The sequence below is a fragment of the Engystomops pustulosus genome, chromosome 8 (genome assembly GCF_040894005.1).
Source record: "Engystomops pustulosus chromosome 8, aEngPut4.maternal, whole genome shotgun sequence".
In the NCBI taxonomy this organism is placed as follows: Eukaryota; Metazoa; Chordata; class Amphibia; order Anura; family Leptodactylidae; genus Engystomops; species Engystomops pustulosus.
This window is the reverse complement of record NC_092418.1, coordinates 66,011,818-66,030,471: the sequence shown is the minus strand read 5'-3', so window position 1 is coordinate 66,030,471 and position 18,654 is coordinate 66,011,818. Positions and strand designations below refer to the sequence as shown.

Here is an 18,654-nt window from a genome sequence, read left to right as displayed (position 1 = left end):
ACATTATGCCCATGGAGACAGAGGCAATAAACTGATGGCACAACTCCTGCACAAGCAGACATCTAACCAGAACATTAAATCAATAACTAAACCAGATCACTCATCAACCAATGACACTAGGGAAATTACAAATGAATTCCAAAACTTCTACAAAACTCTATACAACATCCCACCATACACACCCACAGATGGCTCTGACCCTACAACCAAAATAAGACTCTTCCTAGAAGAGATAAAACTTTCATCCCTAAATATCTCGGAAGCCGGGGAACTGACATGGCAAGTAACAGAATGCGAAGTCCGGAAAATTATAAATTCCCTACCCTTACACAAAAGCCCTGGGCCAGATGGCCTACCAGCCTCGTATTATAAGAAGTTTGCGGAAGTCCTTCTTCCCCATTTAACCACATGGTGCAAAGCCCTACACAACGGAGCTAAACTCCCGAAACAAGCCTTAGAGGCTACAATAACGGTAATTCATAAAGAGGGCAAAGACCCAGAAAATTGTGGAAGTTATCGTCCCATTTCTTTACTCAACCTTGATATAAAGATTTGGGCAAAAATCCTTTCACAAAGATTGAACAAATTATTACCCAGACTTATCCACCAGGAACAGGCTAGTTTTGTTCCAGGCAGAGAGGGAAACCAAAACTCTTACAGAGTTATCCATGCTATCAACTACGCTAAACTTAAAAATATACCACTGGTCCTTCTCGGCACGGACGCCGAGAAGGCCTTTGACAGAATAAGCTGGATATACATGTTTGAAACATTGTGAAAGTTCGGATTCCCGGATATATTCATAACTGCAGTCCAATTGCTTTATACGCATCTGAGTGCCAGAATTAAAGTCAATGGTTCCTACTCCAAGCCACTTAACATACAAAATGGAACCGGACAAGGATGTCCACTCTTCCCCTCTTTGTTTATTCTAGTAATGGAAACCCTGTTCCAAACTTTGAGGGAATGCCCCCAGATACAAGGACTTAAAGTAAGCTCCAATTCCCACCTTAATGCCGCCTTTGCGGATGACCTATTAATGATGATCACAAACCCAACCACGGCATTCCCCCATATTTTTCAAATCATGGAAGACTTTGGACTACTGTCCAATTTTAGGGTAACAAATCTGAAGCATTAAATATATCAGCACCCTAAGCGCAAATTAAGCAACTCCAAAGCACATTCCCAGTTAAGTGGCAATCTGCCAAAATCAAATACCTGGGAATCTATATCTCAAATGACCACATCTCTTTATAAAGATAATTATCAGCCTGTACTAGCCCAAATAGATCAACAACTAAAAACCCTGGTAGCACCTTTTATGTCCTGGCTCAGCAGGAAGAACCTATTGAAAACATTTATAATGCCCAAGCTCTTATATCGGATGCAGATGGTCCCCATACACCTGACACAAACATTTTTTACATCTATTAGATGACTATTCAGAAAATTCCTTTGGAAAGGAGGTAGCTCCAGACTATTGTACAATAGGCTAACGCAGCCCCAAAGAGAGGGAGGAATAGGACTCCCAGACCCCAAAAAGTATTACATTGCATTTCACCTCAGGAGATGGATACAATTAAACAACAAATCGGCAAACATCTTAGGGACAGACATAGAATATTCTGTGCTATCACCATCCATGATAGCGTGGGCATGGGATACGACCTCCACCCTTGCCAAAATACTGCTAATGAGATATCCAAAGGGACCCTCCTGGTAGCAAGACAATATGCCCCCAAATCCCACACTCTATCTGGCCATGCCAGCCAACCTACTTCCACATATAGACAACAAAAATGACAAACCTGTATCTGGAGCCTGAAGCTTTGAAATACATGTCCACTAACGAACTCTTAATCAAGTCAGAACACCCTGACGAACTACTAAACTTTCTAAACAGTGTCCTTCCCAATATTCATTTCATACATAAATTAAACATCTCGCTCCTCTGCAAACAAATAACGATGATAGCTAAAATCAAAACTGAACCAAATTGGATAGAAGAACAAATCTTGAACACAAACCCCTCAAGACATCTAGACATCTGTCCAAATTCTACCATAAACTGGTAACGTTAGAACAACAGAACACAAAACCAGCATTTATTCTGGCCTGGGAACAGGAACTAAATGGCACTCTCTTGAAAAACAGGATCCGCAAAATACTGAATAAATCCCTTGGCTTCTCTAGGTGTATGAAATTCCAAGAGAATTCCTACAAGACATTAACAAGATTGCATAGGACACCCACTGCTTTGAAACGGATGGGTCTGTTGCCACACAGCAAATGTTGGAGATGCAACGCAAATGGTGCCTCTCATCTTCATATATTCTGGACATGCCCCCAGATTAAGCCATTTTTGGAGAAAATCTCACGTACTTCAAAAACATCACTAAATTAAACATAGAATTAACACCAGAATCAGTACTATTATGGCTACCAAACAAAACCTGGTCACCTAAGAAAAACCACCTTCCCACAACTATGGTGCAAGCCGCTAAAACCCTAATACCACTACCATGGTTAAGTAACCTCCCTCCAACAATTGAACAATGGCAAGATAAAATGGACCAGATATATCGCTAGGAAGAGATAGCTAGCTGGACAGAAAGAAAACACGAATCGTTTCTTAAGACTTGGGAAAGCTGGATTAAATATAGGAGCTGACCAGAGCCTCTTCTGTGGTGTAAAATTTATTTTACTCTATCAAATTGTTCCTGTGCTCAAGTGAACATCTGTTCGTTGCTTGAGACACCAAGACCCTTGACTACTGCCACCATGCTCTAAACCACTTCACACAATGTTGACTCTACTAGCATCCTTTAAACCTTTACTGGATGGAGACACGAATCCCTCCTGGGATACCCCCAGTTAGCTCGACTTCTGAAAGAAAATTCAACACAAATACCTATACGCTTGTTTACTTGTTTGTTTTCACCTATCACGGTTTCGAAATTGTAACAAAATAGTTACTGCAATACTCTTTTTACTAACCAAGATACCCTCCTTTACCCCTACCTGCCAATTCCCTAAACTACCTCCCCCCCTTCCAATCACCCATCCCAACCCACCCCTCAACTCCACCCCACACCCCTTCCCCTTAACAAACAGTTCATCCTGTAATAATGTTATACGAAACATGATGACCAAAGAAGATGATTCATGAAAGACAGCAAATTCGTATTGACATTACAAAGTCTGTATTGTTATTTTTCATACATTTTAATAAAGCTCTCTTGAAAACTAAAAAAAAAACTAATAAACGTTCCGTGGCAGAAATTGGCCAGCACATGACAGTTTCTTGCTTTGTTAATTCAGAAATACACAGCTGCAGTAAAATGTCCAACTGCATGACATTCAGACGACAAAATGATTTGAATTTACGAGGATACCTGTATTACTAGAAAAGTTTTTGCTTACAAACTATTGAAAAAACAGGGCAAAATTACAATTTAAAAATAATTAGCTTCGGAGCTTCAGAAATAATTTACAGAAATGTCCATGTGTATCCCTTATCTGGAGCAGAGGGGGAATCAATAAGCGTTTGGGCTCAAGACACTGCAAACGCTTTTTCTAAATAAAAATAAAAAATGGTAAAGAGTCTAAAACTTACATTTACAGAATGGTTGGTACAAATATCACATTATGAAAAACATTGCAAACAAATTCAGAAGGGGAAAATAAATACCTTCAGAATTCTCCTTGACGCCATTCCCATAAGAATTGCAACGCCACCAAAAAATAAAGGATGCATGGTGGACATCAAAACATTTGGGAAGGTAAAGATGATAACCAAAAAGTCAGCGTAGCAAAAAACACTTCTCCTTTAAGGACACACTTGCTGGACCAGAAGCATCCAGGAAAAAAAACAAGCGGTTCGTTTGCAATAATATATTGACTAAACAGCTATTTAAAATAAGGTACAAATGAATAAAATAAAGCATGCGTTTGTAAAATAAAGCGTTCCAAAACTCATGCGATCAAAACGCAATGAAAACGCAACCAAAGTGCAACATGTGAACTCGCCCTCAGGCATAACAATTATAACAAGACCTCAATAGGCCTTAAAGCAACATTGAATCGGGCCCTTTTAGAGTCACCGGATGGACATACTACAATTTCCAATGCGCCTGGCCAAGAGAAAGTTATCAAGTTATCCCGATCATTGTTTACTTTTTTCTTTGGCGCAACATCTGGAATTACTAGTGCTTGTTATGCTACATAACTCTTATGTAGAGGAGTTAAAATACAGTACACACCACCAAACTACAAAAATAAGTCACATAGCAAAAGCAAAAAGAAGCACAAAAAAGGACACATAGTAAATTCCAGCAAAAAAGTCTCAAATTAAGAGAAACGTTTTGTTTATTGTGTTGACAATTATCTGAATATATCTAGTACAAGAGCAGGATTGTAGTTTAGTGATTTTTCAGAGCAACTTAGCAGTAAGTTTAATTATTCTTCACATTGGTGGTATATTTGCTTGCTAATAAGTTCCAAAATTAAAGAGATTTTCCGACTATTTTATTGTACAATTTTAATTTGTTTTAATTTAGTTATTGTATTCTACTTGAATATCTGACCAGTTGGGAAGGTGCAGCTGTTCAAGCACAACATTGTACTTGGAGCCAGAAGCAAATAGCTCTGTGTAAAAAACATGCAGACTCAGCTCCTACTCACGTGCAGGAGACATGCGCCTGCAGGAAGAGTGCACTTCCACTGTTTTGTTCCAGGCTCAAACAACTGATCATTGTAAAGCCGCAGTATTGACCCCAAACAAACTGACTTTACTGTGACTGCAAGATACACTTTGTAATCAGTGTATCTTGCAGCAACAGTAATTAAAATACTGTGCAAAGCGCTGTAAATACACAGTACATTTCAATAGTTATGTGGCAATGTGCAAGATTAGGGTATCAAATTGCCTTTTGACAAATTAGAGGTGACACTTTGTGACCCTCACCTACCTAGGTCAGCTAATTTTTTTTCTTAGCAGTATGGTAAGTACCAGAAACCTTAGGGTGTCCTTAATGCATTTTTTTTTAATAAAAATGTACCACTAAACCTGCAAATAATGATGAAGAAAAGAATGTATATGTGTAGAGAGAGAGTCAGAGAGACGTGTATATAAAGATACTATTTATTACATTTTTAAAATTTCTGCTGCAGCAAATTTCTTCTTATCTCTTTACTTTGTCTCCTACACACAGTAGAGTGAGGTAAGCCTTGAGGAGACAGATATAAGGAGTGGGAAAAATTTGTTTAGGTAAGGGCGCTATCACCTTTGCGTTTTGCTTGCGTTTTCATTGTGTTGTGAAACACATTATAACAGCTGAGGAGAGGCAATTTGCCTTATAACATTACTATTAACATTTGCGTTTACAAAATGCACTGTAAATGCAAAGTTATCGCATGTATTAACCAAACGTTAACAGAACGCAAACCTAAAGACATTATTAATTCATGCGTTAAATCGTATTTACACTGCATTTTGTAAATGCAAATGTTAACAGTAATGTAATTAGGCAAATCACATAATCTCAGCTGTTCTAATGAGTTTCAATACACAATAAAAACACAACCAAAACGCAGTTTTTGACCGTGCCCTAAGAGATTTGCTATAATCACCATGATTTGCTGGTTACTGGGATGCCATGGACAGCAAAGATGTCATTCTCAGAGTGCTATCTGCAGCTTTAGACCTCATGCACATGACCAAAACAATGGGGGATGTACAGTTGTTTGCCACCAATAGAACATCGGTGATTGAGCTCCATTCATTATCCATTAATTTTCCATTAAAAGTGCCTGCCTAAACCATAATAAAGGCAGAAATAGGACCCGATCTATAATCTGTGGCATATATAAATGTGTCTTTCTGCACTGCAACCATGCATAATAGATCTCAATGGGAGCCATGAGCTAGATGCAATTTGAGGTGCTTGCTCACTGCCCCAAAAACAGTTATGTACCTGAGACCTTATGGTAGTAAAAACAGAGAACTGTAGATAATTTATTTTATATGTTTTTATTTTATAAAAAGGGCCCCCATTACTTTGCCCTTAAAGGGGGCCTCCACCAAATGTGGACGATTCAGGAGGTTGCAGCGTGGAACATGACAGCGCCAAAACATCTCCGTGCCGCCTGTAGCAATGCACCATCTTTGGTGAAATCAGATATCCACGCTGACACCGTAAAGGACAGTTCGTATCGAGGCCACGTTGGAAGGTGAATACAAGGTTACTATTATCCTATGACTGTATATATTTATTATGGGGGGGTATATATAGTTATTATAGGGAGTCTGTATAATGTAATTAAAGGGGGACTGTATGTAGTTAGTTATTATAGGGGTTGTATGTTGTTATTATAGGTGGTGTATATACACTCACCGGCCACTTTATTAGGTACACCTGTCTAACTGCTTGTTAACACTTAATTTCTAATCAGCCAATCACATGGCGGCAACTCAGTGCATTTAGGCATGTAGACATTGTCAAGACAATCTCCTGCAGTTCAAACTGAGCATCAGTATGGGGAAGAAAGGTGATTTGAGTGCCTTTGAACGTGGCATGGTTGTTAGTGCCAGAAGGGCTGGTCTGAGTATTTCAGAAACTGCTGATCTATTGGGATTTTCACGCACAACCATCTCTAGGGTTTACAGAGAACGGTCCGAAAAAGAAAAAACATCCAGTGAGCGGCAGTTCTGTGGGCGGAAATGCCTTGTTGATGCCAGAGGTCATAGGAGAATGGGCAGACTGGTCGAGAGGATAGAAAGGCAACAGTGACTCAAATTGCCACCCGTTACAACCAAGGTAGGCAGAAGAGCATCTCTGAACGCACAGTACGTCAAACTTTGAGAAAGATGGGCTACAGCAGCAGAAGACCACACCGGGTGCCACTCCTTTCAGCTAAGAACAGGAAACTGAGGCTACAATTTGCACAAGCTCATCGAAATTGGACAGTAGAAGATTGGAAAAACGTTGCCTGGTCTGATGAGTCTCGATTTCTGCTGCGACATTCGGATGGTAGGGTCAGAATTTGGCGTCAACAACATGAAAGCATGGATCCATCCTGTCGTGTATCAACGGTTCAGGCTGGTGGTGTCATGGTGTGGGGAATATTTTCTTGGCACTCTTTGGGCCCCTTGGTACCAATTGAGCATCGTTGCAACGCCACAGCCTACCTGAGTATTGTTGCTGACCATGTCCATCCCTTTATGACCACAATGTACCCAACATCTGATGGCTACTTTTAGCAGGATAATGCGCCATGTCATAAAGCTGGAATCATCTCAGACTGGTTTCTTGAACATGACAATGAGTTCACTGTACTCAAATGGCCTCCACAGTCACCAGATTTCAATCCAATAGAGCATCTTTGGGATGTGGTGGAACGGGAGATTCGCATCATGGATGGGCAGCCGACAAATCTGCGGCAACTGTGTGATGCCATCATGTCAATATGGACCAAAATCTCTGAGGAATGCTTCCAGCACCTTGTTGAATCTATGCCACGAAGAATTGAGGCAGTTCTGAAGGCAAAAGGGGGTCCAACCCGTTACTAGCATGGTGTACCTAATAAAGTGGCCGGTGAGTGTAGTTATTATAGGGGGACTGTATATAGTTATTATAGGGGGACTATATATAGTTATTACAGGGGGACTGTATATAGTTATTACAGGGGGACTATATATAGTTATAGGGGGCAGTATATATTTATTATAGGGGGCTGTATACAGTCATGGCCAAAAGTTTTGAGAATGACACAAATATTATATTTTCACGTGATCTGTTGCCCTCTGGTTTTTATGTGTGTTTGTCAGATGTCGTTATCACATACAGAAATACAAGTGCAATCATTTTATAAGAAACAAAAGCTTTTATTGACAGAATCAGTTAATGCAGCAAGTCAATATTTGCGGTGTTAACCCTTCTTCTTCAGGACCTCTGCAATTCTCCCTAGCAGCTTTCAATCAACTTCTGGACCAAATCCTTACTGATAGAAGCCCATTCTTGCACAATCAATGCTTGCATTTTGTCACAATTTGTTGGTTTTACTTGTCCACCCGTCTCTTGATGATTGACCACAAGTTCTCAATGGGATTAAGATCTGGGGAGTTTCCAGGCCAAGGATCCAAAATCTCTATGTTTTGTGCCCTGAGCCATTTAGTTATCACCTTTGCTTTATGGCAAGGTACTCCATCATGCTGGAAAAGGCATTGTTCTTCACCAAACTGCTCTTGGAAGGTTGGGAGAAGTTGCTCTTGGAGGACATTCTGGTACCATTCTTTATTCATGGATGTGTTTTAAGGCAAGACTATGAGAGAGCCGATTCCCTTGGCTGAGAAGCAGCCCCATACACGAATGGTTGCAGGATGCTTTACAGTCAGCAAGAGACAAGGCTGGTGGTATCGCTCACAAGCTGTTTTCCAGATGTTCTAAACAATCGGAAAGGGGATTAATCAGAGAAAATGACTTTACCCGAGTCCTCAGCAGTCCACTCCCTGTACCTTTTGCAGAATATCAGTCTGTCTCGGACGTTTTTTCTGGAGAGAAGTGGCTTCTTTGCGGCCCTCCTTGACAGCAGGCCTTACTTTAAGAGCCTCCACCTCACAGTGCTTGCAGATGTACTCACACCTGCCTGCTGCCATTCCTGACCAAGCTCTGCACTGCTGGTAGCCCGATCCTAAAGCTGAAACACTTTTAAGAGACGGCACTTACTGGTCCTTCTTGGGCACCCTGGAGCCTTTTTGGCAACAATGGAACCTCTCACCTTGAATTCCTTGATGCAATATATTGTTGACTGAGGTGCAATCTTTCTAGCTGCAATACTCTTCCCTGTTAGGCCAATTTTGTGCAGTGCAATGATGACTGCACGTGTTTCTTTAGAGATAACCATGGTTAACAGAAGAGATACAATGATGCAAAGCACCCGCCTACTTTTAAAGTTTCCAGTGGTGTGAATCTTACTTAATCCAGACAGATTGATCTCCAGCCCTGTCCTCATCAACACCCACACCTGTGTTAATGGAGCAATCACTGAAACAATGTTAGCTGCTCCTTTTAAGGCAGGCCTGCAATGAAGTTGAAATGTATTTTGGGGGAAAAAGTTCATTTTCTAGGCAAATATTGACTTTGCAATTAATTGCTGTTAAGCTGATCACTCTTTATAACATTCTGTAAATATATAACTATTATAAAACCTGATGCAGTAGAATTTGTAAAAATTAACATTTGTATCATTCTCAAAACTTTTGGTCATGGCTGTACAGTTATTATAGGAGGACTGTATACAGTTATTATAGGGGTACTGTATACAGTTATTTTATGGGGTTGTTTATAGTTGTATATAATTGTTTTGGGGATGCTGCATATAGTTATTATAGGGGCCTGTGTATAGTTATTATAAAGGGCTGCATATAGCTATTATAGGGGGTTGAATATAGTTATTATAGGGGGTTGAATATAGTTATTATAGGGGACTGTATATAGTTATTGTATGGGGCTATATAAAGTTATAGGGGGTTGTATATAGTTAATGCTGTGGGGCTGTAGGTAATGTTGGGGGGCTATACATAGTGATTACTGGGAGCGGCATATAGTGATTGCTGTGGGAGCTGTATACAGTTATTGCTGGGGAGCAGTCTATATGGATTGCTGGGGGAGCCGAATATAGTGGTTGCTGGGAGGCTTTATATAGTGGTTGCTGGGAACTGTATATAGTGATGTCTGGGGGTTGTATATAGTGAATAATGGGGACGCTGTATATAGTTATTGCTGGGGAGCAGTATACAGCAATAACTGTTTCCTGTCTGGACTACATTTAATGGGCGCCCACCAGATTTTGCGCCTAGGGGCCCCCACCAAGCCTAATTCGGCCCTGCTTATAAAGAATGGACCTTTGTTACACTACTGCTAGAGATGAGCGAGCACTAAAATGCTCGGGTGCTCGTTATTCGAGACGAACTTTTCCCGATGCTCGAGTGCTCATCTCGAATAACGAGCCCCATTGAAGTCAATGGTAGACTCGAGCATTTTTCAAGGGGACCAAGGCTCTGCACAGGGAAGCTTGGCCAAACACCTGGGAACCTCAGAAAAGTATGGAAACACCACGGAAATGGACAGGAAACAGCAGGGGCAGCATGCATGGATGCCTCTGAGGCTGCTTAATCGCACCATTATGCCAAAATTATGGGCAACAGCATGGCCATGACAGAGTGACCGAATGAGGCTAGATAGCATCTAAAACATGCAATAATTGACCCTGACACTATAGGGGACGGCATGCAGAGGCAGCGGCAGCAGTGGCAGGCTAGAGAGTCTCATGGCGACATACCCTAAATGGACTCAGGTTTCACCAAAGGAGGTGAAATGATTTCCTATGTGAACAAAAAGTTGACGGTATATTTAGTCGATAACACAGTATGGTGTCGACATAGTGACCAAGTTCCATAACGTATCTGGTGAAACACCCGAAAAATGAGCCTGACACAGCTCTTTTGATAAGGGGACGACATGTGGAGGCAGCCATGGAGACGACTTCCATGATTAAGAGCGACAGTATGGGGCATTCAAATTGCGCTGCTGTGATTGCAACTTCAGGTCTCCAGCATGGCGGCGACAGATGGGCCGAGTTCCACTATGTATCTGGTGAAACACCTGAAAATTCTGCCTGACACAGCTCGTTTGATAAGGGGATGATGTGCTGCATATCCTCTCGTGCTCCAGCGTCTGGGGTATAGAGAGTTGAAATGAGACATTGGTGGACGCTGTGGAGGATCGTGGAGGCAAAATGGACAGGAAACAGCAGGGGCAGCATGCATGGATGCCTCTGAGGCTGCCTGATCTTGGGATGGAGCTGGCGGCCCACTGCCAGGTGAGCTTTCCCCTGTCCAAGCCCCTGTCTCACGGCTCCTCCCCACCCAAAATGGGCCTGGGGGCCAGAAGCGTTTACTTTGAAAAAATTATAATTTTCAAAGCAGGTCGGGTCGTTTGAATATTTCACCTAGGAATAATGGAATAGCATAGTGGTTCTATTTTTAATTGTTTTTACGGAAATGGTTCCATGATTAAGAGCGACAGTATGGGGCATCCATATTGCGCTGCTATGATTGCAACTTCAGGTCTCCAGCATGGCGGCGACAGATGGGCCGCGTTCCACTATGTATCTGGTGAAACACCTGAAAATTCTGCCTGACACAGCTCGTTTGATAAGGGGACGATGTATGGAGGCAGTGAACTAGTAGCAGATTAAAGGTGCTGCAGTTAAAACTATGTTAGTTGGATCTTGAGATGGAGCTGGCGCTCCGCTGCCAGGCGAGCTTTCGCCAATCCAAGCCCCTGTCTCTAGGCTACTCCCCAAACAGCACTTCTAAGAACCTTTTGTATAAGATCAAGTGTAGTAGCGTTCTTATAAGTTTAGGATATGGCGGGTGAGGGGAATGTAAACAGATGCGCAAGAAGCGCTGAAATAATATTGGTAAATGATAAAAGTTTGCCAGTATATTTTGTGGATTACACAGCAGGGTGGTGACAAAGTTAACAAGTTTGATGTGGAAGCCATGAAAACAACCCAAAATTCTGCCCGACACAGCTCGTTTGATAAGGGGACGATGTATGGAGGCAGTAAACTAGTAGTAGGTTAAAGGTGCTGCAGTTAAAACTATGTTAGTTGGATCTTGAGATGGAGCTGGCGCTCCGCTGCCAGGCGAGCTTTCGCCAATCCAAGCCCCTGTCTCTAGGCTACTCCCCAAACAGCACTTCTAAGAACCTTTTGTATAAGATCAAGTGTAGTAGCGTTCTTATAAGTTTAGGATATGGCAGGTGAGGGGAATGTAAACAGATGCGCAAGAAGCGCTGAAATAATATTGGTAAATGATAAAAGTTTGCCAGTATATTTTGTGGATTACACAGCAGGGTGGCGACAAAGTTAACAAGTTTGATGTGGAATCCATGAAAACAACCCAAAATTCTGCCTGACACAGTTCGTTTGATAAGGAGACCATGTATGGAGGCAGCTATATGGACGACTTTTGGAGGCAGCTATAGCGATGACGTGTGGAGGTAGCAATGGAGACAACGTGTGGAGCCAGCTAAAAAGACGACATGTGGAGGCTGCTATGGAGACAATTTAATTTGGATAGTGCCTGTATGTGGCAGTCCAAAAAAGTTTTCAAACCAGAGGAGCAGGTAGGTGGTCCTCCAGAAAAATGAAATAGATTTAGTGCCTGTATGTGGCACTCCCAAAAATTGCTTAAAACAGAGGACCGGGTAGGTGGCCCTCCAGAAAAATTAAATACATAGAGTACTATAGCTAGAGCCAGTTGGCCCTGGCAAAAATAGCCAGTTTCCTATGCTTTAGTGTACAAAGAGGAGGAGAAGGAGGACAATGAGGAGGAGGAGTGCATACATTATTCAGGTTGAGCTTCTTTCACCTGGTGGAGAATGAAAATGGGGAGAAATCCAAGCTTTATTCATCTTAATAAGCGTCAGCCTGTCAGCGATGTCAGTCGACAGGCGTGTACGCTTATCGGTGATGATGCCACCAGCTGCACTGAAAACCCGCTCGGACAACATGCTAGCGGCAGGGCAGCCAAGAACCTTCAAGGCGTACAGCGCCAGTTCGTGCCACATGTCCAGCTTTGAAACCCAGTAGTTGTAGGGAGCTGTGTGATCATTTAGGACGATGGTATGGTCAGCTACGTACTCCCTCACCATCTTTCTGTAAAGATCAGCCCTACTCTGCCGAGACTGGGGACAGGTGACAGTGTCTTGCTGGGGTGACATAAAACTGGCAAAGGCCTTGTAAAGCGTACCCCTGCCAGTGCTGGACAAGCTCCCTGCTCGCTTACTCTCCCTCGCTACTTGACCCGCAGAAGTACGCCCTCTGCCGCTAGCGCTGTCAAAAGGGAAATACTGTTTCAGCTTGTGCACCAGGGCCTGCTGGTATTCATGCATTCTCACACTCCTTTCCTCTCCAGGGATGAGAGTGGAAAGATTTTGCTTGTACCGTGGGTCCAGGAGAGTGAATACCCAGTAATCGGTGCTGGAATAAATTCTTTGAACGCGAGGGTCACGGGATAGGCAGCCTAGCATGAAATCTGCCATATGTTCCAGAGTCCCAACGCGCAAGAATTCACTCCCCTCACTGGCCTGACTGCCCATTTCCTCCTCCTCCAACTCCTCTAACTCCTCTTCTTCTGCCCATACACGCTGAACAGTGAAGGACTGAACAATGCTCCCCTCTTCTGTCTCGCCAACATTCTCCTCCTCTTCCTCCTCATCCTCCTCCAAGTCTTTGGATATGCGATGAGAAACACTCCTAAGGGTGCTTTGGCTATCAACAAGGGAATCTTCTTCCCCCGTCTCTTGTGATGAGCGCAAAGCTTCCGACTTCATGCTGACCAGAGTGTTTTTCAACAGGCCAAGCAGCGGGATGGTGAGGCTGATGATAGCGGCATCGCCACTGACCATCTGTGTTGACTCCTCAAAGTTACTCAGCACCTGACAGATATCAGACATCCACGTCCACTCCTCATTGTAGACTTGAGGAAGCTGACTGACCTGACTACCAGTTCTGGTGGAAGTTGACATCTGGCAGTCTACAATCGCTCTGCGATGCTGGTAAACTCTGGATAACATGGTTAATGTTGAATTCCACCTCGTGGGCACGTCGCACAACAGTCGGTGAGCGGGCAGTTGGAGGCGGCGCTGCCCTGAGAGTGGCAGCATCTGTGCTGGACTTCCTGAAATGCGCACAGATGCGGCGCACCTTCGTGAGCAAATCAGACAGATTGGGGTATGTCTTGAGGAAACGCTGAACTATGAGATTTAACACATGGGCCAGGCATGGCACATGTGTCAGTCTGCCGAGTTGCAGAGCCGCCACCAGGTTACGGCCGTTGTCACACACAACCATGCCTGGCTTCAGGTTCAGCGGTGCCAGCCACAGATCAGTCTGCGCCGTGATGCCCTGTAATAGCTCTTGGGCGGTGTGCCTTTTATCGCCTAGGCTCAGCAGTTTGAGCACCGCCTGCTGTCGCTTAGCAATGGCACTGCTGCTATGCCTAGAGCTACCGACTGATGGCGCCATGCCCACGGATGGTAATTCGGAGGAGGAGGAGGTGGAGGAGGGCTGGGAGGAGGAGGAGGCATAGTAGGCCTTTGAGACCTGGACCGATTTAGGCCCCGCAATCCTCTGTGTCGGCAGTATATGAGCAGCCCCAGGGTCAGACTCAGTCCCAGCCTCCACCAAGTTAACCCAATGTGCCGTCAGCGATATATAGTTGCCCTGCCCGGCAGCACTCGTCCACGTGTCCGTGGTCAGGTGGACCTTGTCAGAAACGGCGTTGGTCAGGGCACGGATGATGTTCTCTGACACGTGCTTGTGCAGGACTGGGACGGCACATCGGGAAAAGTAGTGGCGGCTGGGGACTGAATACCAAGGGGCGGCCGCCACCATGAGGTTTCGAAAGGCCTCGGTCTCTACCAGCCTATAGGGCAGTATCTCCAGGCTAAGCAATTTGGAGATGTGGACGTTGAGGGCTTGGGCGTGTGGGTGGGTTGCGCTATACCTCCTTTTGCGCTCCAGCGTCTGGGGTATGGAGAGCTGAACGCTGGTGGATGCTGTGGAGGATCGTGGAGGCGAAGATGGGGTTTTCGCACGGGAGGTGTTTGGGCCGTGGTCCTGGGCAGGGGGCTGACTAGCAGATGACACAGGGGAAGGAGCAGTGGTGTGCCCGGCCGGAGGTGAACGGGCTTGGTGCCATTGAGTGGGGTGTTTAGCATTCATATGCCTGCGCATACTGGTGGTAGTTAAGCTAGTAGTGGTGGAACCCCTGCTGATCCTGGTTTGGCAAAGGTTGCACACCACAGTCCGTCGGTCATCCGGTGTTTCTTTAAAGAACCTCCAGACTTCTGAAAATCTAGCCCTCGCCACGGGAGCTTGACTACGGGCAACATTTGGCGCTGATGCACCAGCTGTGGCCCTGCCTCTCCGTCTGGCCCCACCACTGCCTCTTCCAACCTGTTCTGCTATAGGACTCGCCTCCGTCTCAGAAGCACTGTGTTCACCCGGCCTATCAACCCAGCTTGGGTCTGTCACCTCATCATCCTCCGATCCCTCAGTCTGCTCCCCCCTCGGACTTCCTGCCCTGACAACAACTTCACCACTGTCTGACAACTGTGTCTCCTCATCGTCCGACACCTCTTTACACACTTCTTCCACTACGTGAATAATGTCATCATCACCCACAGACTGCGACTGGTGGAAAACCTGGGCATCGGAAAATTGCTCAGCAGCAACCGGACAAGTGGTTTGTGACTGTGGGAAGGGTCCAGAAAACAGTTCCTCAGAGTATGCCGGTTCAAATGCCAAATTTTGCTGGGAGGGGGCAGACTGGGGGGGGAAGGAGGCTGAGGTGGAGGAGCCGGAGGAGTGCTGATTTCGGTGACATGGGTGGACTGCGTGGAAGACTGACTGGTGGACAAATGGCTAGAAGCATTGTCCGCAATCCACGACATCACCTTTTCACACTGTTCTGGCCTCAACAGTGCTCTACCATGAGTCCCAGTAACTTGAGACATGATGAACCTAGGGAGTGTAGCTCTGCGGCGTTCCCCTGCTCCCTCATCAGCAGGTGGTGTCTCACCCCGCCCAGGACCACGGCCTCTGACCCCTGCAGTAGTTGGACGCCCACGTCCACGCCCTCGTCCTCTACCCCTAGCCCTCGGGTTAAACATTTTCCAAATTAAAGTGTAAACTTTTAATTTCTTTTTTTTTGTGTTTATTTTTTTTAATTTTTTTTATTTTTTTAACAAAATGATGCTATCCTATTGCTATGGCTAGTTTCTAACCTACACTGACAGCACACAACTGGATTTTGTGCTGTGCCTGATGAGTTTGAGCTATAAAATGAAATAAAGGTAAAAAAATAAATAAATCAGCAGACTCTGCCTAATTCTAATCAAACCCCTAATAAATTGTCCCACTTCGGTGTTTGAGGTGGATATGCGTGTCACTAAGAGCTAAACACAACAGTCGCAGGTCTCCCAGCAAATTCCTCACAATATGGTACTAGCTGCACTACTAATGCCAGCAAGCCCAGCCACAAGCAAACAAAAAAAAGGAAAATATAACGCTATTGTTGGCCTAAGTAAGCCGTTGGGGTTCTCCTATGGCTATTTTGTAGCCTACACTGAAAGCACACTGCTTTGCAAGATGAGTTTGAGCTATAAAATGAAATAAAGGTAAAAAAATAAATCAGCAGACTCTGCCTAATTCTAATCAAACCCCTAATAAATTGTCCCACTTCGGTGTTTGAGGTGGATATGCGTGTCACTAAGAGCTAAACACAACGGTCGCAGGTCTCCCAGCAAATTCCTCACAATATGGTACTAGCTGCACTACTAATGCCAGCAAGCCCAGCCACAAGCAAACAAAAAAAAGGAAAATATAACGCTATTGTAGGCCTAAATAAGCCGTTGGGGTTCTCCTATGGCTATTTTGTAGCCTACACTGAAAGCACACTGCTTTGCAAGATGAGTTTGAGCTATAAAATGAAATAAAGGTAAAAGCCCAGCCACAAGCAAATAAAAAAAAAAAAAAGTATAACGTTATTGTAGCCCTAAGAAGGGCTGTTGGGTTCTTGTAGAATCACTCCTGCCTAACACTATTCTAATAGAACAGCCTAACGCTTTCCCTGACCAGCAGCAGCTCTCTCCCTAGCGGCATCCAGACAGAGAATGATCCGAGCAGCGCGGGCAGCGGCTAGTCTGTCCCAGGGTCACCTGATCTGGGCAGCCAACCACTGCTATCGACGTGTAAGGGTACCACGTCATGCTGGGTGGAGTGCAGAGTCTCCTGGCTTGTGATTGGCTCTGTTTCTGGCCGCCAAAAAGCAAAACGGCGGGAGATGCCATTTTCTCGAGCGGGCGAAGTATTCGTCCGAGAAACGAGCAGTTTCGAGTACGCTAATGCTCGAACGAGCATCAAGCTCGGACGAGTATGTTCGCTCATCTCTAACTACTGCCTCTTCTCTTACTCTTTCTTCCTTTACATTCTTACCCCTGTAGCTTGAACCTAAGATTACTTTACTACCATATGGTTTGTATAGTAATTATGATTAATTGTGATGATTATTTAAGTGTCCATTGTTTTGTATAGGTTTACACGATTTTAGTCATTTAAAAATAAATATAGACCTTAATGAATGAACTAATTAAAAAGTATGTAAAATCAGTTAAACACCTAAACTGTTAAGTTATTCACTTCACAAACTAAAGAATCTGTCATACTTGTTATCTAGAACTTAAAGTTTTGTGTCTGCATACAAGTCAAACCAGAGAATTGCATGCTTATATGTTATAATAAAGGTCAAAGCTGAAAGAAGAGGAGTCACATGCTAAAAAGAGGACAAAACACCAACACATTTTGTACAGGCTAAGAGGTGGTCAGCATAGTTTGTATGTTTTGTATGCAGACATCAGCAGCTTGAGGTATATAAAAGGCTCCAATTCTGGCATCATTCACTAAGCCTGTAGTACATCTCTGGTCAATATGGTTAAGGTAGGCCGATAATAGGGCAATTAGTACTTTAGGTTATAGGTTATAGTGCAGTATAGTAAGATATACTATTAAATGTTTTCTATCTACAGATTGTGTTTTACGAAGACAGAAACTTCCAGGGTCGCTCTTATGAGTGCAACTCTGACTCCGCTGATCTGTCTTCATACTTCAATCGGTGCAATTCCATCCGAGTAGAGAACGGAAACTGGATCATTTATGAACATCCAAACTACAGAGGACACCAATACTTCCTGAGGAGAGGAGAATATCCTGATTTCAACCAGTGGATGGGCTACAATGACTATATCCGATCCTGCCGTGTAACCCCACAGGTGAGCCTTTACATAACTGTTAGATATTTGACTGATTTTCTTAAATAACGATAAAGTTTAATTTTATTTTTAAAAACAATTATTAATATGAAACACAGCATCGTGGACCTTTCAAACTGAGGTTGTATGAGAGAGAAGACTATAAAGGTCAGATGATGGAGTTCACTGAAGATTGTCCTCATGTCCATGAGCAATTCCGCTACCATGACATTCACTCCTGCCATGTGCATGATGGATACTGGATGTTCTATGAGGAACCCAACTACAGGGGACGTCAGTATTACCTGAGACCTGGAGAGTACAGGAGATACAGCGACTGGGGAGCTCCTAACCCAAGAATTGGATCTTTTAGGAGAGTCCAGCATCTGTATTAAACATTGATTACAATATTAAATATATTATTCAAAATGTTTGTGTTTTCATAGCCTGTTTTTTTTAAATACTTACTAAAAAATGATGATTTAATACACACTGTTCCTTTATGGAGAATGATTACCTAGCAGATGATTACCCAATTACCAATATTTATATATCCTGCCACACCCTTCAATTCTCAATTGTCTTGAATGAGTCTAGTGTGTGCCTGTGATCATTTGCTCTTGCCACCTGTGCTAAAGCCTAGCCTCCCTATGAGTATTCAGTAAAGGTTACACCCCTTTCTGGTCATACTATGTCAAGTCAGTTCCCATTGCTCAGTCCGTGGTTTTTCTATCTTTCTGGTATTTGATCTTTGCCTGTATTTTCTTTG

At 43.7% G+C, this 18,654-nt stretch overlaps 1 protein-coding gene across 1 annotated transcript; it reads left to right on the top strand.

The window, feature by feature from the left end:
- Positions 1-17,492: 17,492 nt before the first annotated feature.
- On the top strand, positions 17,493-18,316 carry LOC140074547 (gamma-crystallin-3-like). The gene is made up of 3 exons (XM_072119529.1): positions 17,493-17,574; positions 17,664-17,906; positions 18,005-18,316. The coding sequence occupies exons 1-3, from the start codon at positions 17,566-17,568 to the stop codon at positions 18,278-18,280; spliced, it is 528 nt and encodes a 175-aa protein (XP_071975630.1). The 5' UTR covers positions 17,493-17,565; the 3' UTR covers positions 18,281-18,316.
- Positions 18,317-18,654: the final 338 nt, after the last annotated feature.

What these genes read in the sequence shown, in the direction of transcription:
- LOC140074547 (XM_072119529.1), top strand. An exon ending in CCTGCCGTGTAACCCCACAG is followed by an intron (nt 17,907 to 18,004) that starts GTGAGCCTTTAC and finishes TATGAAACACAG; the next exon opens with CATCGTGGACCTTTCAAACT.